We start from the raw sequence: 18,847 nt of genomic DNA on the forward strand, positions 1-18,847 counted from the left end.
TAACGAACGCCTAGCACGATTTTCTTTTTTTTTTATAATTTATATATAAACTCGTCCATAACTCACTGAATCAAATCAACTGTGAATATGAGTACTTGCTTCCATTGTCTTGTTTTGATTGATTGAATGTTGTTGCATTTGCATATGTAGTTCTATTGTCGTTGCTATGTAGTGGCGCTGACTGGTATCGCTGATCTTGTGTCCAGGCTTGTAGGGTCTGTACGACTGGGCGATTTGACGTGATTTTCTTGGTGGCTGAGTTGTCACGCTTGAATCGATAGATGATTCTCGAAGGTGGTAATTCGGTGGGCGAGACCGCGGGTCCCTCAGGGTACTCGGTAGGTGAATTCGAGGAATGCCGTGATTCTCTCAAAAACCGTGTATAAGAATGTCGCGCCGTAGGTGGCGGATTTTATCAACCGCATTGGGTGCTCAATATCAAACAATAGATATCCCCAAAGTCGTAATCCGTATCCAGCTTTCTTCTAGGTATCCAACCCCAACACCTCCCCTCAAGACGGAATAATATCCGACGCCTTCACCTCCTGGAACTTGGACAAAACCTTCATTTCAGTATTCCTCTCCTTAACCTTCTTATCCATCGCGCGCTGGACCTCCTCGCGCTTCTTCTCCGCGTCTTCCATCTTCTGCTTGACTTCTTTCGCGACGTCTTCCTGCGCTTTGAGCGCGGCTTCGGGGGACGGGTACTCTTCGCGAAGCTGTTCGAGGTGGGTGCTTATTTCGGGGGTGGAAGAGTCGATAGGGACGCATGTCACTGGGTGGTATTTGTGTGGTGGGAGGGGGTCGTTGGGAACGCGCAGGTCCGGGAGAGTGCTGTGGATGGGTGTTGTGCGGATTGGGGAGTCGAGCGGGACTGGGAGGTCTTTGGTGGAGGGGGCGGCTGGTGCTGGGGTGGGTTCTGAGGGGGGAGAGAGGGGGAGTTGGTGGTCCATTTTGGTTTTGTTTGGAATTTGGATTTGTTTGGATTGGAAGGAGACTGGAGGAGGAGGAGATAATTCTATCGCAAGACTTGATCGTAGACGGAGGTGAATGTGATTCCGCATTCCGCAAATTACTTGGGGAATTTGATAAGGCGGTCGTATTCTGCCTGGAATATAAGCCACACCGCCGCTGTTACTCCTTATGCGGGGATGCGCTCGTTCATCACTCCCTGAGTGACTGCATGTATGATGAATCCGAAAAGTCTGTTGGGATTTACTGTATATGGAAATTCGATACTTCAGGATACTTCCCAATTAGAATTGGGGCGTGCCAATTATGCAGGCTTTCGGTATGTTAGGCCCCCTTATCTTGCACCTCCCATCTATGTAACGTAACGGGAGTTTCGTTATCGATACTAACTATGGTTGCGATTTCAGTTCCGAAGAACAGGAGGGTAAGTTAGCTGCTGGGTGATGGATATTCATGTACTAAAAACCCGAGGTTTAGCCTAGGTTTGAGTTTATCTTGAGGGTAAGCGCCGACATCCGCGGAAGCCGGAAACGATACTGATACTATTCGCTTCAAGATTATCGATCTGAATAATGTCCCCCTCGTGAGCGGAACGGCGTTTGTGAAATGGCGTCTACCTTCGTCGAGTGCGACCGAGAACCACGGCCATACCGATAAGGCGATCATTCTCGACCACCGAGCGAATTGGAACTACGAGAAGCTGTCGTCGGTCCGGCTCACGATCGATAGAAACCAGGCCCTTCAGGAATGCGAGCTCTACTTGGAAGTTATACAAGAGTTTGCCTCTGGCGGCAATGGCGAGAAGAACCTGTTGGGGAGGATCAGGGTCAACTTGGCGGAATACGTGGACAAGAGCGATGACGAGGAGGGCATCATAAGAAGGCACTTGATGCAGGATAGCAAAATAAACAGCACGCTCAAGATTGGGATCTCCATGCGCCAAGTAGAGGGGGATAGGAACTTCAGCACGTAAGTTTGCTCGGGACTTGGTCTAGTGTATTGTTGTGATTTGCTAATGGTGTGCAGCCCGCCTTTGAAATCCGCCATGGTCTTCGGGGGGATCGCAGGCGTTGTTTCTGCCGAGCAGGGCGACCATGATGATCTTGGTCGGGCCCCGTCGATAAACACAAAGAGTAGAGAAGTGTCCGACATGCAAGACATGTATCGTCGCACGTTGGCTGCTTCCTGGGTCTCTCGAGCTGGCGACATGCCAGCTGACAAGCTGATCGAGGAACTGTTTTCCGGAGGATCTGGTGGATTGCCAACTTCATCACATGGTACTCGCACTGGGAGACTAGGTGACCCCATGAGCGAATCTTCATTACGTGTTGAGATGGAACCAAAGCAGACCAGCTCAGGAAACAGATTATCACCCAGTTTTGAACGACGGCCAAAAAGCTCGTCAAGCAGCCATTTCCGCAATGAAGCTAAAGCACCGGATTTTCCTTCGACTATGGGCCATACGAGGAAGTCTGGAAGTATCGAGCAGCAACTATACGACAATGCCAAAGGAAAGCTTTGGAAAACTCACAGTGCCGAGCAGGAACTGACCGAGTTTGATGTACGTGAGGATTTGAGAAGTTGGGAAATATCTTCTGCAAAAAATACCTAGGGCTGTACGAGTCCTAGTCACATCTGTACTTGATTTCTATATTGAATACCCATTTAAATCTTGTCTTAACTTATGCTATTTAAATTAACTTGACCTGTGTTGAAACATAATCCTGTTAGAGGATTTGGACAGCGTGATGGCCACGGAGCGATAGCTCTTAGCTCTCTTCATCATGGCATAGCTTATCATTACCCGAGTCATGTGTTTATTGTGAAGCTTGTCGCTTATGAATAGTCGTACTTTGGCAATAGGACAATCAACCTGTATATTGTCTTGGTTCAACCAAGTCATGACAAAAGGACTGGCGAGAAAGATGCTAACCTGCTGATACTGTACGTTGTTTGAACTGAGACTAATTAGACGACCATATCCACTTCCTCTGGTTCCCATGCTAGAACCCTCTTTTCTATCTGCTCGAGCTTTCGGCTCACAGCCTGTTCCATAAACTGACTCTCTTCTTCACTCAGCAATTTCATCCTCTTCTCCCAACGATTTTCCTCGGGGATCGTGCAAGAGCCAAAAGTTCGATGGTCAAGTTTCTTCCAGAAGATCATAAAGGCAAAATTCTTCCTCGCTGCATATGTGACCCAAAAATCGCCATTTACCCAGCTCTGTCTCATGGGACCAGAAAGTCTCTGTTCCTGTCTTAACCTGCCCTGTTGCATAGCTGTTTCCTCGCGTTCGGTAAGAACTTTCAGGAATGTCTGTAGACGACTTTCAAATTGTTTTGCCCAAGCCTCTATCCCATCTGGCCAGTACTCAGGCTGTTCAAGAAGCAACCACCATCGAGGTGCATGGGAAAACTCAACTGGTGCTGCGTATGCAAACTCCCAGTCAATAACACCAACAATCTGCAGGTTTTTGTTGACCAATACATTAGAGGGCCGAAGATTGTCACACCATATCTTGAAAGGACCGTGGTCATTTGCAGAATGGGCAAGTCGGCCCTTTCTAGCAAGCTTGGAGAAAAGCTGTCTGGCGACAAGCTTACGTCGACAATCGTCTGCAGAGTCTACTGCGTCATTTCGTTGGTGGGATAAATGTTCAAGGTGTAATTCGGCATGACTGATAGGTAGAGAGATGTTGTACTATGTACGTATTTTGATGCCTGAGGCAAATTAATTCCATTCTAGGACTAGTGTAATCCTCTATCTGAAGCTCAAGATTCATTCCGATCGCCAAAGAATTCATGAAGCCGGGCTGATGCGCTCTGTTGTTTTTCCACATGCTCTCACGGTCGTCAAGGGGCGCAGCAGGGCTTCTAAGCCGCCGAGCTCTCCCATCATGCAGAGAACGATCCTTATTTTTGACTTCTCGCCGGCAAGATGTCTTTGTTCGATTTAACAGCTCGTCAAATGAATCTAGCGACAACGACAAACCGAAGTTCTACCCTCGTTACGGACAGACCTCAGGCCCTCGTGCCAAATTACCACGGAAAAATGAGAGTAAATCAGTCCCTCTTGACGTGGAGTTCTTAGGATCACCTGGGGAAATTGTTCTCGTGCAAGATCGAGTTCGTCGCCGCCGAACGCCAGAGGTTCAAAAGAACCCCGACAAGCAGACCGAAGAATCCGGCAGCCTCCCTTTCTTTCTAGAAGAACTCGAACAAGAAAGGATTTCGCTTGATAGTACGGTGGTCAATGAACGAATTGAAAGTGTTCGCTCGTCTCATCAGCCGAACGACAAGTTAACCGCCACGGACTGGGAGGACCTTCGGTTCGAAGTCCAGTCCTCTTTCACCTACGCGCAATTGTCGGACTATATAAGCGATAATAAACCAAACGAATCGGATACAACGGAGGAAGAGCTGCAGAATGACATTGTGAAGGCTGCAGTGTGGAAGCCTGGAGTTTCGATGTTTCTCGAAACAGATCCTGTTTCCCGGGAGGGTCTTGCCGACAGAGTCGCATCGACACAGGCTCTGAAGGGCAAACAATTGCTTGCTGAGAGAATTCTTCGGGACTGCTGGCAGCTTGGAGTCACTGGCGAAATTGGACAGCTCGACATTCGCCTTCCCTCTCATTCGATATCTCTGCTTCTCAAGTCTGATTTTTTCTCGTTCGAAGAATTGGCCAGTCTGCACGACGCGAAGATCGACGTAACACACACATTGGGGCTTGTTAGGATTACTGGAAAACAGTATACGTGCGAGTCAATCCGCGAAATCGTCCACGATGCGACTGCTAGGATACGGGAAGAAAAGATTGGACTACACCCAGAAGGCGACGCTAAGGGCACCCGCTTGTTCAGTCCAGAGTTCTTGGAATGGCTCGGTAAAACTTATGGAGTGGTTTTTGAACAAAACCCGTTATTTGGTCCGAGCAAGTTCTTTTATCTTATCGAGGACAAGGAAGACGCTGAAGATGCCCGAAGAACCCTGAATCTCGCCTTGAACCATACAGTACCTCCTCGTGTACCTTTTAGCACTTACGTGCCTGCTTCCCAACCAGCAAGTGTTTATAATGTCGAGCCTGGTCACAATACGTCGTGGTTTGATCGACAAAAACAATGGTTTCGATGGGCGATGTCATCGACCCAATCTACCGAGGCCAAGGAACTGGATAGACCTATTTTCGATAAGCATCAGACACGCCTTTCGGACCAGCTGCTCAAATTGCTTAGGCGGCCTATCTCCGGTATCCCCAATTATAGCAATGTTGCCGGTTACCACGAAACTCTTACAGCTTCAATTGGAAAGTGTCTCTTCCAGCAAAAACCGCATTCTGACGAACAAAGCCTCAGCGCCTCTCAATTGGGCTCTATGACTCTTCCCCGGACTTTCACCACCGATGTTCCTCGAGTGACATCATTTCTCCAGTCATTGACGCCTCGTATATCTGATGATAGCCTGAAAACCCACCGTATTCGGTTGGTACCAACGGCTCCGAATACAGCCATTTTTCCAGAACTTGATTTGGAGGTTGCGGTTAGCAGATTAAATGGGGAAGACGCTACTTTTGCTGTGCGTGGCGCAAAAGCAGTTATAACTGAGAGTAGCGTCGATTATCTCCTTCCGGAGAATGGATTGGACCTCCGGTTTACTCGAAACGTGTTCCAAGATCTATTGGATGAATTTTATGATAACTCCCACGTTGTTGGAGGAGTCGAAGACGTCCAGCACACAATCCATGAGTGCTTGCAACGCATTTTCTCAAAGAGCAGAGCCGAATCACCACTTCCTGCATTTTCCCACATTTCATTGCCTAAGAGGTTCTTAAGAAAAATACCGCCTGGAGCAAACAATGACATGGATGAATTTGTTACTGGAGAGTACATGTTTATGCCAGTCAGTGATATCAGAGGCACTCGGGTCCATCATTATGACTTCCAAGACCAGCGCGTTAACTACAGTTTCTACGAAAGCGGACCATTCTTGCCGGACAGAACGACTGATATGTTCTTAGACATGGTTGTTCCAAACAAGGGCCCTAATCAAGCTCAAGGGCAAGCCAACTCATATGACCTGGAGTTCAATACATTTTACAAAACAGCATGCAAGTTGGCGTTTGAACTTGACAACACCTGGCGAATGTCCTAATGATTGAAGGAGCTTATATTTCTATTTCACGTGTATTAATAATATTTATCTTTTGGGGATACATGCTTCTGTTTATTTTGGGAGGCTATCCAAGGACATCGGGAGCAATTTGTTGCACATATATGTATAAAACTGCTGTTATTTGAAGAATAGATCATGGTCAAGCCATCTAAACTGTTATATACCTGCTGATATTCTCACCTCAAGACGATTATCAATTGAGTTATGTTAATTCTATGCCAATGAAGGCATGGATTTCGATCATTCCTTTCCTGAAGCCATGTTATGTTCATCGAGTTACACTGCAAGATTTCAGCCATACAAGATCATCTTGGGTCAAGCAGTAAGCCAGTGAGATTCCTGCTTTGAGATCGCTATTAGAATACATCTTTTGTCTTGGTGCTTGTTTCGTCCATTTTGAGATATATCTATTTGTCTCGTGATGCTAGTAGGGATGTCACAAGTAGTTGATGTTGAGCAAAAATAGCAGATACCATTCCAACCAGTAAGCAAAAAAGTAATTGCGGAATAGTAGAATTTTAATTCACCATAGAAATCATGTAGAATACTCGAGTCCAAACGTCCACGACAGCTGCTTGGCTGGTACAGCGGCATTTGACGTAGTTAGCGAGGGGCTCCGCATCTGACCGGAGTTGCCCAACGTTCCTCTGGACGAAATGTCGACCCCAAATCCAGCTGCGAGTGTGTCACAATACCCCCCATCTTCTTGTTTGGGTATCCAACACTCTGTTATTTATTAATTCCGGATATTCATCTATCGCCAGGACATTCTACCTGTGCTGGGTCACAGCCAATCTGGTCTATTCGAAGGGAAATCATGAGGTGATGCCGACACAGTAACAGCAAAGGCATGGAGAGAACACGCATTGCTAAGGTACGCTTGATGACTCATATACGGAGCAAAACAACAGGAATCAGCAAGGGGAGCCGTCTCTAATATGTTTTTGCTATCGCACTACAGGTTGAAGATGTGACCTTGGCACGACGTGGTGAACAAGTCGTTGGCACACTCCACCTCACCCCTCACCATCTTATCTTCTCCCACATACCTGCGGCGTCCGACACTGCGCAGACACAGGGGGTAAATATCCGGCCAAAGGAGCTCTGGATCACTTATCCGATTATTTCACAATGCACCCTGCGCCCGATTCCTGCTGCATCGCGTCAGCCGTCGTCGATTCGCTTGCGATGTCGTGATTTTACCTTTGTCTGTTTCTATTTGGCAACTGAGAACAAGGCCCGCGATGTATATGATAGCATCAAACAATGGACATGCAAGCTCGGTCGGATCGATAAACTCTACGCCTTTGCGTACCAACCTCCTCCGCCTGAGCGAGAATTCAACGGCTGGGACTTGTATAATCCTCGCAAAGAGTGGGCCCGGCAGGGTGTGGACCAGGAAGGCCATGGCTGGCGCATCTCTCAGATAAACTCCGACTACGCGGTATGCTGACGGTTCCGTGGGAGATTGCTTTGGGATGGTTTCGCTGACTTGGAGGTCTAGTTTTCCCCGACTTATCCGGCTATTCTACCAGTACCCTGTACAATCTCGGATAACACTCTCAACTATGCGGGACGATATCGCTCTAGGGCGAGAGTGCCTGTCTTGACATATCTTCACCCTGTTAATAAATGTTCGATTACGAGAAGTTCACAACCACTCGTGGGTGTCCGTCAGAACCGAAGCATCCAGGATGAAAAGCTACTAGCAGCGATATTTTCTACGTCCCGTTCAGAGAGGCCTTTGTCCGGTTTTAATACGCCACAGTTGGAATCGGAGTCTTCGTGGTCCAGCCAGGGTGATGCCCCATCTAGTCAGACACGGTCTGATTTGACGAATGCCGAGGAACTAGAAGATGAGATGCTGGCGTCATATCAAGAAGCCCCAGAGGAGAAACACCAAGTTTACGGTGCGCAGCAGAGCAATTTGATTGTTGATGCACGGCCGACAGTAAATGCATTTGCCATGCAGGCTGTTGGTCTTGGTTCGGAGAACATGGACAATTATAAGTTTGCGACTAAGGCATATCTTGGAATCGACAACATCCACGTGATGAGAGATTCGCTAAATAAAGTGATTGATACATTGAAAGATTCGGATGTCACTCCTCTGGGACCAAACAGAGACCAACTTGCGCGAAGTGGATGGTTGAAGCACATTGCGGGCATCCTAGACGGTGCTAGTTTAATTACTCGTCAGGTCGGCCTTCATCATTCCCATGTCTTGATTCATTGCTCGGATGGATGGGACCGTACAGGTCAATTGAGTGCGTTGAGTCAAGTATGCCTTGATCCCTACTATCGTACGCTTGAAGGGTTTATGGTACTAGTGGAGAAAGACTGGTTGTCTTTTGGACACATGTTTCGACATCGATCAGGTCATTTGAACAGCGAGAAATGGTTTCAGATTGAGAACGAGAGAATTGGAGGTGATTCCAACCGTGCCTTCGGAGATGCTGGTGGTGCAGGCAAAGCCATCGAAAACGCCTTCCTCAGCGCCAAAGGATTCTTCAATAGAGAAAACACAAGTCGGGACTCTCTTGCTGAATCCGATGGAGATGTACAAAACTACGAATCAGATAGCCCTGGAATGCGGAAGCCAACTACGGCCCCGAGAACAATCGTTTCCGAAAAGGAGGTTACCAAGGTCAAGGAGACGAGTCCGGTTTTCCACCAGTTCCTTGATGCAACCTACCAACTGCTGTACCAATACCCGACTCGCTTCGAGTTCAATGAGCGCTTTCTTCGGCGTTTGCTTTACCATCTCTACTCTTGCCAGTTCGGTACGTTCCTCTTTAACAGCGAAAAGGAACGAGTGGAAGCAAAAGCGAGGGAACGCACTCGAAGCGTGTGGGACTATTTCCTTGCTAGGCGGGACCAGTTCCTAAATCCAAACTACGATCCCCTGATCGATGACAACAAGCGCGGGAAAGAGCGTCTTATTTTCCCACGGGTCAATGAAGTCAGATGGTGGAATGAGGTATTCGGCCGAACTGATGCAGAGATGAACGGAGCTCGTCCATCTCATACTACCATCTCCCCTGCCCGTGATACATCTACCTCTGGTGCTCAGAGAACCCCCGTTGTTACAGGCATTGAAACGGCCAATGAATCCTTGGGCAGCGGAGTCTCTGGCAAAGAGACTAGCTCCTCGGCCGGGATGGCTGCCGTTACTGCAGGAATCTCAAGCCTGGCCTTTACCAAAAACAAAGAAAATGGACAGGGATCTGGAAAAATGGATGCGATGGAGGTTGAGATGCAGTGAGACAGAAGGAGGATACAAGGAAAGGTTTTGGATGCCATTTTATGACTCGATGTATGTTATGCTGAACGAAAGACGTTGGCCACAGATAGGCCTAGAGCATCATGTGTTTCGATGTTTATCACTGCTTGTTTCTCCAGCCCATTCATTCCATGTTTATTTGTCGAGAGTAGATATCCAAGCGATGACTTCCATTGCATCATCACCAGCTCGATTACTAATGGAGTAGATGCCTGACAGCCTTAGATAGCTCTAAAGCCTTGGCATTCCCAATCCGGCAAGGCGCCAGCGGAGGCGCAAGCGAGGGTTGAGCCCTATCCCAGAATGGAATGACAAACCCTATTCCCAAAAAACCCCCACTAACGCGGAATATCTCAAAACTGATCTGACGACTGCCGACCACTTCGCCCTCGAACGACTTCCCAACTTCGGTGCACCGCCAACCATCGCGTCCTCGGCCGTTTCTTCGACAATTTAAATAAATCAGCAGAAACGCAATCATGGCTGCTGTCCAGGGAGCTATTTCGAAGCGCCGCAAGTTCGTCGCCGACGGTGTCTTCTATGCCGAGTTGAACGAGTTCTTCCAGCGCGAGCTGGCTGAGGAGGGATACTCCGGTGTCGAAGTCCGTGTTACTCCCACCGTCACCGACATCAGTACGTCGCCCGAAACATACCTTTGATTCCCCCTTGTTGCAGAAGAAGAAAAAACTATACAAGTGTTTTTTTGTTGGAAGGAGATGGCATGTTGGGGCGCAGGATGGTGGAAGAAGAAAACAAAAAAAAGATTCAATTGGAGGAATACAACCACACGAATTGAAGAGGATATTTTGAATGCTAACGGAGGCTCTTTTTTGCAGTCATCCGTGCCACCCACACCCAGGAGGTTCTCGGAGAGCAGGGTCGCCGCATCCGTGAGCTCACCTCGCTCATCCAGAAGCGCTTCAAGTTCCCTGAGAACTCCGTCTCCCTCTACGCCGCTAAGGTCCAGAACCGCGGTCTCTCCGCCGTCGCTCAGTGCGAGTCCCTCCGCTACAAGCTCCTTAACGGTCTCGCCGTCCGCCGTGCTTGCTATGGTGTCCTGCGTTTCATCATGGAGAGCGGTGCCAAGGGTTGTGAGGTTGTCGTTTCCGGAAAGCTCCGTGCTGCCCGTGCCAAGTCCATGAAGTTCACTGTACGTTTATTTTTCAACCCTTGGAGGAATGTGCCCGTCAAATCGAACTGTTGGAATGGAAATGGAGGAACAGATGGAAGACAACAGTTCTGGATGACATGGGCTCAGCATGTCTTGGAAACCGATTAACTGACTGTGTTTATCTGTATAGGACGGATTCATGATCCACTCCGGTCACCCCGCCAAGGAATTCATTGACAGCGCTACCCGTCACGTCCTCCTCCGCCAGGGTGTCCTTGGTATCAAGGTCAAGATCATGCGCGGCTCCGACCCCGAGGGCAAGGCCGGTCCCCAGAAGACCCTCCCCGACTCCGTCACCATCATTGAGCCCAAGGAGGAGCAGCCCATCCTCCAGCCCATGAGCCAGGACTACGGTGCCAAGGCCCTCGCCGCCCAGCAGCTCGCTGAGCAGCAGCGTCTGGCCGAGCAGCAGGCTACTGAAGCACAGGAAGGTGCCGGTGCGGAGGGTTTCGCTCAGGAGTAATCTTGTTGTTTCTTTTCTTAGGCCTTTTCTTCGTTCCTGTCGTCCTACCTATTTTCTACCTCACGCAAAATAAACTACTACATGATCTTCAACTTACTGTCTCCCCCCTCCGGCTACATGCTTCCTCCGGCAAATGGCTATTGGGAGCAGTTACGACGAGGTTGTTGCCATCCCAACCTCACGTTCTGTTCCTAAACCCCCCTAGTGAGAGATCTAGGTAGGAAAGAAACAAAAAATGATGTCTTGAAACGAACGAAACCTTGGGCAAGAGCAAAAATAAAAAAGCGGCTTTGATTTTGGATAGTGATGGGTACTAGATTCAATCAATGTAAAGTGTTATGGCAGGCAAATTTTTATAAGACCCCCCGGATCATCAGGCAGGTTGCCAAGCCTCAAGATTGGGCTTCCTGGTATGTAGGCCTTGAGATATGTTACATCATATCTTCAATATATACGAATCTCTATTATTTTATGCCGATCAAGGCTTTGCTCTTGCTCATACGATCTAGAACTACCGTCGTTCGTGTTTGATAAACTACATAATTGTGGAACTACCCCCACATACTCTTGAGGCTAGTGTGAAAGAAGCTATGTATGTAAAACTAACGAATCGAATTTCATTTTTTATTTTATCTTCATCTTAAGACTCTCTGGTTCATGGCATCATCTATATGTAGAGCATGTATATCATGTGACCAAACAAAATTTACTCCCGCTTATAGGAAAGCTTCGATGTTGATCTCCAGCGTGCTGACGGGGTACTTCAGCTCATAGTTTTCCAGCACTGTGGGATGCAGGATACCGAAGGCGCCAATCTTATGTTCCTTTCCAGCAATGCGAACGTAAATCGAGGCGGCGTGACCGGGGAAGTAAGTGGGTTCTTTTTCATATTAGCAAATGGAGGAGAATAAACGGAGTTCTTTCGGGACTTACCATCGAGTTCCTCAATCCAGTATTGTGAGTCGTTCATGGCCTGGTTCTCGAGACCTTCCTCGCCAGTGATGAAAGCACTCTTGAGCATGGCCATGATGCGGTCCATGAGACCGTGAACAACCTCGAATCCACTGGTCTTTCCATACCATGCGGCCGCAAAACGTCTCTCGTTGCGGCTCTTACGCTCCAGCTCCAAGTCCTTCAGAGCTACATCACTTACTTCGAAGATCTTCATGGGGACTGTGTGGTGTTTGTTTTCTCGGATGGTCTTCAGAAGACCGGGCAGGAGACTAGTGCGGACGACCTGGAACTCCTGGGTCTTGGGGTTGGCCAGTCTGACTGCAGTGTTCCCGTCATCCTTGCGGTTCAGCCAGGCGAAGTTCTCGTCGTGCGAGCAGAGGATCAGAGGCAACACCTCAGACCAGCCCGCCATTGCGGCTTCCGTTCGCACAATATCGGAAAGCTTGTTGATGGGCAAGGGCTGGGCAACAGTGCCAGACTTGCTTGGGAAAGAGCGCGGGAGCGAGTTGAAACCGTAAGCAACAGCGACATCTTCCATGATATCCGCCTGGTGAAGGACATCTGCGCGAGTTGGAGGGATGTCTACATCGATAAGATTTGGGTCGGCGGAGGGCCTGGCGTGGTAGGCCATCTTCTTCAGGTATTCGCAAATCTCAGCGGGGGAAAGGTTCAGTCCGCAGCACTCATTGATATAAGAGACCTCTGCTTGAGTTGTCCGGGACGCAATGTCGGGGACAACTCTGGTCTCATTGTTGTGCTCGGAGATAATCTTGATAGGCTCGATGCTATTCAAAGTTAGTCTTTCATAATCGAGACGAACTGCAACACACTTACGTGAATGGCTCCAATGTATATTGCGAGAACATGGAAACCATCATTCTGTTCACGATCTCGAGCTTTGTCTTATCAGTTCCAGTCATTTCAATGAAGACATTAGTGGTGGTGAGTTTGATCTTTGAGTGGTCACCGTTGATGATAGGTGGCATAGAGCAAACAGTTCTGTTAGAGTCATAGATGACCGGGTAAACTGGGGAATCGCGGATGATGTGGAGGTATTTGCCCAGGTTCTTGTCTTTCTGTTCAAGTGGCTTAGTATTTCATTCCATCGATCATGGCGCGCATGAGCCATACCTCATAAAAACCCATCATTTCCTCTGCATTCATTTCCTTGGTCTGGTTCAAAGGAACAAACTTAATGTCCTTCGGGGGAAGGGCTTCGTAGGTGAAAGGCCCTTTAATGGTATCCAAGTCATGGGTACCAATAGCCACAAGTGTTCTTTGTCTCGCCAGGTTTTGGTGGAGCTTGTCTTGCAGCGCGATGAAGGATTCGTACCGAGCCTGGTCGAATTTGATGTTTCGCAGAATAGCTCCAGAGACATACGGCCTGATCTTTGTGGTCTGTTCCAATCTTGAGCTTAGTCCCTGGTTTTTCAACAAAGACCCAAACAGTTACTCACGTCCTCCTTGACAGTAAGCGTCTGAATTCCGGTCGAAGGCTCAACCAACTTGTAGTTAGGAATAGGCTTGCGACCCAGGAAGATGTTCAGCGCAAGCGCAATTCCCTCAAAGCACAGCAAGTCATATCTAGAATCTCTCAGCATATGCGATTAGGTTATCACCTAGTGGAACCGCGAGGTGCGTACCGGTTAGCCGGAATCTCGATCTTGAGCTGAGGCGGCTCCTGCTTTCCGTCGACGATTGGTCGGTCCGAGTTGGTGGTCTGTACTTTCTTAGTATTTCGATCGAATAGGGATCGTAGGTGAAGGGGAGCAGTACGTCTTCATCGAGCTCAATGCCTATTTGAAGCAGTCAGCGTAAGCCCCGCCAAAAAAAAAAAGGTATCGCGACCCGGACATACCAAACTCGAAACACAACTCGTCAAACTCCTCGGTGGTGTATCTGAGAGGATCCTGATCAGCCGATAAGCCCAGTTAATAACAGTAGAAAATTGCACGTACTCCCGCCCGAGCTCCTGGAAGAGCGCGGCCTTGTCGACCGAGATGGTGGGCATGGTGAGGGGCTTCCAATTCGCAGCGTTTTCTAAAAACAACGATCAAGATCAGAACGACAAGCTCAACACACTTCCCACACTCCGGAGCATCACCGCAAGAGGCTTACCGCACTTCTAACAGGGAAATTCAGCGTGGAGGGGTCTGCCGTCGCTGTGACTCTATCCCACCGGTTGGGTAGTCATAAAGTCCGTGGCCCATATTGGGGCTTGACCCTCGCGGCGCTGGGAAGCCACTGCACCGCCACAACAATCACCCCTCCCCCAAAAATACGGTTCTGAGACGGTATTGTGACCGTACCATCAACCCCCCTCACCAGCCACACAGGCCAAGTCGAACTGACCACCGCCAGGCGTTGAAAGCTCACCTTCGCAACATTCTGTGCTGAGATACGGACATAATTTACCCACTACTTATTATTTCCGCGAAATCCCCCCACTTCCTTAATCCCAGGAGCAACTCAATCCTTTTGGGTTTATCGAGTTTGGATCACAGGACACAATTCAAATTGTCGAGGTATGTTGTCACTGCTGTTGCTGCTGCTCAAGTGGTCTGCGGCGGCCCAAACCAAACCCCACGAAACCTCGCTCCGGGGGATCTCACTGACCACTATCCCTTCCCATGCTCATCTACGCCCCTCCCGACAAACAAAAACAAAAATACTAATACGAAGTTTGAATAGTTCTCTTGGATTGTTGTTCATTTAATGACGACCCCCCGTTTCTAGACTCCCTCAAAAGTCCACGGTGTTTGCGTGATATCAGGTTGAACATTAGCCTGATATTGATTCATCCTGAGGACTTGGACCTGCCACATCCTCGCCTCTCCGGTCGTTTCTCTAATCCGACAAGTCACACAAAATATCCGCGATGGAGAGTCAAGGTGAAAACGACGAGCTCTACCCTATCGCTGTTCTCATTGATGAGCTGAAGGTACGCTGGCTTCTTGCGATCACGGCATCCCCTGCAGATAAGGACCGATGGTTCTAACATCTATGTTTCTCCTAGCACGACGATGTTCTACTTCGCCTCAATGCCATCCACCGCCTTTCTACTATCGCGTTGGCCTTAGGGCCCGAGAGAACCCGAGAGGAACTCATCCCATTCCTTGATGGTTAGTTCTGAAAAGAAAATGCTATGACGACAGTCCACGCCTAACATTTGCTCTACTAGACTCTGTTGAAGACGAAGATGAAGTCTTGACTGCACTAAGCGAAGAGTTGGGGAACTTTACAGAATACGTTGGTGGTCCAGAGTATGGACATGTGCTCCTCTCTCCCCTCGAGAACTTGGCAGCCATTGAAGAGCCTTTGGTCCGAGAGAAGGTAGGGTCCTCGCCAGCCGTTGGTGTTGTATATTCTGATGACAGTGCGATAGGCCGTCGAATCCCTCAACAAGATCGGTGAACAGCTATCCGAAAAGCAAATTGAAGAGCACTACGTCCCCATGGTCCTACGCCTGTCGAAAGCGGACTGGTTCACCTCAAAGGTCTCCGCAACTGGCCTCTACAGTGTCCCATACAAGAAAGCGCCCCAGCCAATGCAGCAAAGCCTCAGACAATATTTCGGAGGATTGGTACACGACGAGACGCCGATGGTGAGAAGACAGGCGGCAAACAATCTCGCGAAATTTGTGAAGGAAATGAATACACCAGTTGTTATTGAGGAAATGATACCCTTGTTCCAATACCTTGCGAGCGATGACCAAGACAGTGTGCGCCTGCTCACAGTGGATATTCTCATTGCCATTGCCGAGGAAATCCCCAAGGAACAACAGCCCAGCCACGGTGTTTTGTTGACATCTTTACGGAACCTCTTTGAGGATAAGAGCTGGAGAGTTAGATATATGGTTGCCGACAGATATGAAAAGGTATTGCTCGCCATTCTATCAGATAGGGAGGTTCGATCGCTAACTATCGTAATAGATCGCCAAGGCTGTGCACGAAGAAGTTGTCACTCGTGACATGGTTCCCTCGTTTGTTAAGCTTTTGAAAGATACGGAAGCTGAAGTCCGTACTGCGATTTCTGGTCAAATCCCGGGTACTTATCTCACCGTTACTTCGTGTTTAGATCTTGACTAATTTGGAATTAGGCTTCTGCCACTTGATCGACCGCGAAACTTTGCTTAATGAGATTATGACTAGCGTGGAAGACCTTGTTTCAGATCCATCTCAGCATGTCCGCGCAGCTCTGGGTACCCAGATCAGCGGCCTTGCCCCGATTCTCGGAAAGGAAGAGTCAGTGAATCATCTCGTGTGAAAAGTTGACTACAGAGCACTTACCATATTTATAGGACTATTTCTCACCTCCTTCCAATGTTCCTTCAGATGCTCAAAGACGAATTCCCCGATGTGCGCCTGCATATTATCTCGAAGTTGGAGCTGGTTAACAAGGGTAAGAAGAGCAATACACCATCGAGCATTCTTGTTTTTTGCTGACAATCCTAGTTATTGGAATTGAGCTTCTTTCCCAGTCGCTACTTCCAGCAATCGTTCAGCTGGCCGAAGACAAGCAATGGCGGGTTCGCCTCGCCATCATCGAATATATTCCTCTTCTTGCCAGCCAATTGGGCGTTAAGTTCTTCGATGAGCAATTGAGCGATCTCTGTATGGGCTGGCTTGGTGACACTGTCTTCTCCATCCGAGAAGCTGCCACTGAAAACCTGAAGAAGCTCACCGAGGTCTTCGGTGTGGATTGGGCCAAGGGCTCTATTATCCCCAAGGTCATGGCGATGGGCCAGCACCCCAACTACCTCTACAGAATGACAACATGCTTTGCTATTTCCGTGAGTATATTTTTGTTCACTCAATGATCGCTTGCTAACTAGAATTAGACACTCACTCCTGTCGTCTCTTTGGAAATCATTGAAAATTCGATTATCCCTATCTTGGATCGACTTGTGACGGATGAGATCCCGAACATCCGTTTCAATGTCGCCAAATCCTATGCAGTACTGATCGACACATTGAAACGCCTGCCAGCCGAGGGGACTATCGCAGACGCAGAAAAGGCCGGTAAGGTCGAACAGGCTCCACGAAGCCAGGAAGTCATCCAAAAACGGGTCTTGCCCAGTTTGGAAAAGCTTCAGGATGATGACGATGTGGATGTTCGATACTTTGCTACGACAGCTGCAGGTGGCAACGATGAGACTATGCAGACCTCCCCATAAGCTACTGACCAGGACTGGCCAATGTATGCCTGCACCCTATACCCCATGCACATGTAGAAAGAAGTCTTTTGGGATGTGGGTGGCGAATGAAAATACAGCTCTCATGAAACCTGGAGAGCAGCTTGTTATGTCAGTTTCAAGAAATAGTCAGCATCTGATCAGATGAAGTGCTTCGTGGCGTTTTGATTGTAGAGTTTGATCTGCATTGAATAATTCTGAAAACAATGAATGACTGTACCTTGCACTATATGACTTGGGCATGATACAGAACTATGTGATTGATATATGGAACAACCACGTCTCGTGCAGACTAGGAATTTGATAGACAACCCTTTCAATCTTCTGTGTCTTCGTCGGTAAAACAGGTAACATAGATATTTTTTGGGTGACACCTGGGATAATGATATAATATCGCCTTCTCACTTTAAGCGGGCTCATCGATTACTACCTTCATGAGTTTATTTAATACACCTAGTACACCTCCAAGACACTGATCGAATCGGACCAGCCACATGTTGCTATATATATACTGGGAATGTCACACTGGAGCTTTGCATCCCTGTAGAACGGCCCTTTCCCCTGAACGAAGAACAAGGATCCAATATCCCTGGACAGATAGGAACCAAGTTCGTGTAGACAAATGGAGGTCATTTGAATATTTCCAGTGCTCTTCAGCCATTTCCCTAGTAAGGCCTGTCTTCTTTTGGTTCCTCAGTTCCTCAAGCAACCCCAATGCCCGAGTCACATACACCACTATCTTGGCTATCCTTGAGAGAGATCGAAAAAAGATATCTCTATGTATTAGATACCTATTTGGCCTTAAATAGATGGGCTTCAAGAAGATGCCGATTGTACCTAGCAACACCATAGGACGCTCGTGTGACAGTGTTTGTTGTTCTCATTGAGACGAAGTATTGGGGTACTCTGACATGAACTTATCAAGGCCCTATTAAGTATAAAGAGAATTTCATTCTATATCTATTTACTGCATCTCTCAGGGAATACTCCGTAGAGATGAAGCAGAAGATGAAAAGAGTCTACCTACCTACCTACCTACTATGTGTTCTGTTATCCATTACAATACACAGATCAATGTGGGTCTTGATAGTGAGAAACTAGTCTGCAAATGGAATATAGTGGGTTTCTGAATTCAATATTCAGCTGTTACAGGCCTTTTTATTCTCCGTCACTTGATCTGTATTGTCATTAGAATACACTCGGCCTTACTCTGTCATGTGATTTGTCAATTAGAAAGTGCTTCGTTCCCAGTGGACAATTATTTCGAGATCTTCGTCAAGACTCTGAAGATAAATATATTGACATTACATTCACTCGTTGTAAATATATAATTATCCCCTCCATACATTCTCTCTGAACATCATTCCTCGGATTCCCTTCATGTCATCTCCATGGCCCTGGCACTTCGTCTCGGTTTCAACAGCCGAAAAGGAACGCCGTCGTGAACTTCTGGACATTCGCGGATATTATGCACAATGTTCCTTGATTGTTGCTATCATTGCTATTCGATTCTATCGAAGCTATCTGCGGAAAATAGACCATAAAGGACGAACTCAATCTAGACAAGGATGGTGGGATTGGCCGCCTTTTCCAGGATGGACCGAGACTCGCAAACAATATCTTGTTTGCTTTGTCTGGC

The 18,847-nt window shown here is 48.0% G+C and overlaps 8 protein-coding genes across 8 annotated transcripts; 6 read left to right on the top strand and 2 right to left on the bottom strand.

Moving 5' to 3' along the window:
• Window positions 1–512: 512 nt before the first annotated feature.
• Window positions 513–953, bottom strand: ASPWEDRAFT_169285 (uncharacterized protein; the record flags this gene model as incomplete). Its single annotated transcript, XM_040830428.1, has 1 exon — window positions 513–953. One exon carries the CDS (start codon window positions 951–953, stop codon window positions 513–515), a length of 441 nt encoding a protein of 146 aa, XP_040693114.1.
• A 213-nt stretch (window positions 954–1,166) lies between these two features.
• Window positions 1,167–2,945, top strand: ASPWEDRAFT_37222 (N-terminal C2 domain-containing protein). Its single transcript, XM_040834632.1, has 6 exons — window positions 1,167–1,221; window positions 1,250–1,291; window positions 1,380–1,396; window positions 1,450–1,473; window positions 1,529–1,941; window positions 1,999–2,945. Exons 2-6 carry the CDS (start codon window positions 1,279–1,281, stop codon window positions 2,582–2,584), a joined length of 1,053 nt encoding a protein of 350 aa, XP_040693115.1. The 5' UTR covers window positions 1,167–1,221; window positions 1,250–1,278; the 3' UTR covers window positions 2,585–2,945.
• Window positions 2,827–3,729, top strand: ASPWEDRAFT_373975 (uncharacterized protein). The gene is made up of 2 exons (XM_040834665.1): window positions 2,827–2,916; window positions 3,052–3,729. The coding sequence occupies exon 2, from the start codon at window positions 3,203–3,205 to the stop codon at window positions 3,647–3,649; it is 447 nt and encodes a 148-aa protein (XP_040693116.1). The 5' UTR covers window positions 2,827–2,916; window positions 3,052–3,202; the 3' UTR covers window positions 3,650–3,729.
• A 51-nt stretch (window positions 3,730–3,780) lies between these two features.
• ASPWEDRAFT_37223 (putative respiratory complex assembly protein Rmp1) lies at window positions 3,781–6,517 on the top strand. Its single transcript, XM_040834633.1, has one exon. The coding sequence runs from the start codon at window positions 3,810–3,812 to the stop codon at window positions 6,120–6,122; it is 2,313 nt and encodes a 770-aa protein (XP_040693117.1). The 5' UTR covers window positions 3,781–3,809; the 3' UTR covers window positions 6,123–6,517.
• A 476-nt stretch (window positions 6,518–6,993) lies between these two features.
• ASPWEDRAFT_103736 (phosphatidylinositol-3-phosphatase YMR1) lies at window positions 6,994–9,408 on the top strand (the record flags this gene model as incomplete). The annotated part of the gene is made up of 3 exons (XM_040827589.1): window positions 6,994–7,017; window positions 7,105–7,587; window positions 7,648–9,408. 3 exons carry the CDS (start codon window positions 6,994–6,996, stop codon window positions 9,406–9,408), a joined length of 2,268 nt encoding a protein of 755 aa, XP_040693118.1.
• A 497-nt stretch (window positions 9,409–9,905) lies between these two features.
• Window positions 9,906–11,060, top strand: ASPWEDRAFT_104527 (40S ribosomal protein uS3; the record flags this gene model as incomplete). Its single annotated transcript, XM_040827651.1, has 3 exons — window positions 9,906–10,059; window positions 10,263–10,576; window positions 10,728–11,060. The coding sequence occupies 3 exons, from the start codon at window positions 9,906–9,908 to the stop codon at window positions 11,058–11,060; spliced, it is 801 nt and encodes a 266-aa protein (XP_040693119.1).
• A 589-nt stretch (window positions 11,061–11,649) lies between these two features.
• On the bottom strand, window positions 11,650–14,197 carry ASPWEDRAFT_37225 (phenylalanine--tRNA ligase subunit beta). The gene is made up of 10 exons (XM_040834634.1): window positions 14,133–14,197; window positions 13,973–14,054; window positions 13,873–13,913; window positions 13,791–13,810; window positions 13,658–13,734; window positions 13,472–13,598; window positions 13,146–13,412; window positions 12,849–13,090; window positions 11,994–12,799; window positions 11,650–11,940 (listed from the first exon to the last, which is right to left on the bottom strand). Exons 2-10 carry the CDS (start codon window positions 14,023–14,025, stop codon window positions 11,777–11,779), a joined length of 1,797 nt encoding a protein of 598 aa, XP_040693120.1. The 5' UTR covers window positions 14,026–14,054; window positions 14,133–14,197; the 3' UTR covers window positions 11,650–11,776.
• A 294-nt stretch (window positions 14,198–14,491) lies between these two features.
• ASPWEDRAFT_128826 (protein phosphatase 2A structural subunit TPD3) lies at window positions 14,492–17,606 on the top strand. Its single transcript, XM_040829246.1, has 9 exons — window positions 14,492–14,955; window positions 15,031–15,136; window positions 15,196–15,347; window positions 15,400–15,891; window positions 15,947–16,061; window positions 16,114–16,258; window positions 16,315–16,415; window positions 16,469–16,806; window positions 16,855–17,606. Exons 1-9 carry the CDS (start codon window positions 14,893–14,895, stop codon window positions 17,188–17,190), a joined length of 1,848 nt encoding a protein of 615 aa, XP_040693121.1. The 5' UTR covers window positions 14,492–14,892; the 3' UTR covers window positions 17,191–17,606.
• The last annotated feature ends 1,241 nt before the right edge of the window (window positions 17,607–18,847 follow it).

Source organism: Aspergillus wentii, assembly GCF_001890725.1.
Source record: "Aspergillus wentii DTO 134E9 unplaced genomic scaffold ASPWEscaffold_2, whole genome shotgun sequence".
NCBI classification, from domain to species: domain Eukaryota; kingdom Fungi; phylum Ascomycota; class Eurotiomycetes; order Eurotiales; family Aspergillaceae; genus Aspergillus; species Aspergillus wentii.

What these genes read in the sequence shown, in the direction of transcription:
- ASPWEDRAFT_37223 (XM_040834633.1), top strand. Translation starts at nt 3,810, where the DNA reads ATGCTCTCACGGTCGTCAAGGGGCGCAGCAGGGCTTCTAAGCCGCCGA.
- ASPWEDRAFT_373975 (XM_040834665.1), top strand. Translation starts at nt 3,203, where the DNA reads ATGGGACCAGAAAGTCTCTGTTCCTGTCTTAACCTGCCCTGTTGCATA.
- ASPWEDRAFT_128826 (XM_040829246.1), top strand. Translation starts at nt 14,893, where the DNA reads ATGGAGAGTCAAGGTGAAAACGACGAGCTCTACCCTATCGCTGTTCTC. An exon ending in AGCCTTTGGTCCGAGAGAAG is followed by an intron (nt 15,348 to 15,399) that starts GTAGGGTCCTCG and finishes ACAGTGCGATAG; the next exon opens with GCCGTCGAATCCCTCAACAA. An exon ending in TTGCCGACAGATATGAAAAG is followed by an intron (nt 15,892 to 15,946) that starts GTATTGCTCGCC and finishes CTATCGTAATAG; the next exon opens with ATCGCCAAGGCTGTGCACGA.
- ASPWEDRAFT_37225 (XM_040834634.1), bottom strand. Translation starts at nt 14,025, where the DNA reads ATGCCCACCATCTCGGTCGACAAGGCCGCGCTCTTCCAGGAGCTCGGG. An exon ending in ATCGAGATTCCGGCTAACCG is followed by an intron (nt 13,599 to 13,657) that starts GTACGCACCTCG and finishes GAGAGATTCTAG; the next exon opens with ATATGACTTGCTGTGCTTTG. An exon ending in AAATGATGGGTTTTTATGAG is followed by an intron (nt 13,091 to 13,145) that starts GTATGGCTCATG and finishes CCACTTGAACAG; the next exon opens with AAAGACAAGAACCTGGGCAA.
- ASPWEDRAFT_37222 (XM_040834632.1), top strand. An exon ending in GGTTTGAGTTTATCTTGAGG is followed by an intron (nt 1,474 to 1,528) that starts GTAAGCGCCGAC and finishes ATTCGCTTCAAG; the next exon opens with ATTATCGATCTGAATAATGT. An exon ending in GGGGATAGGAACTTCAGCAC is followed by an intron (nt 1,942 to 1,998) that starts GTAAGTTTGCTC and finishes AATGGTGTGCAG; the next exon opens with CCCGCCTTTGAAATCCGCCA.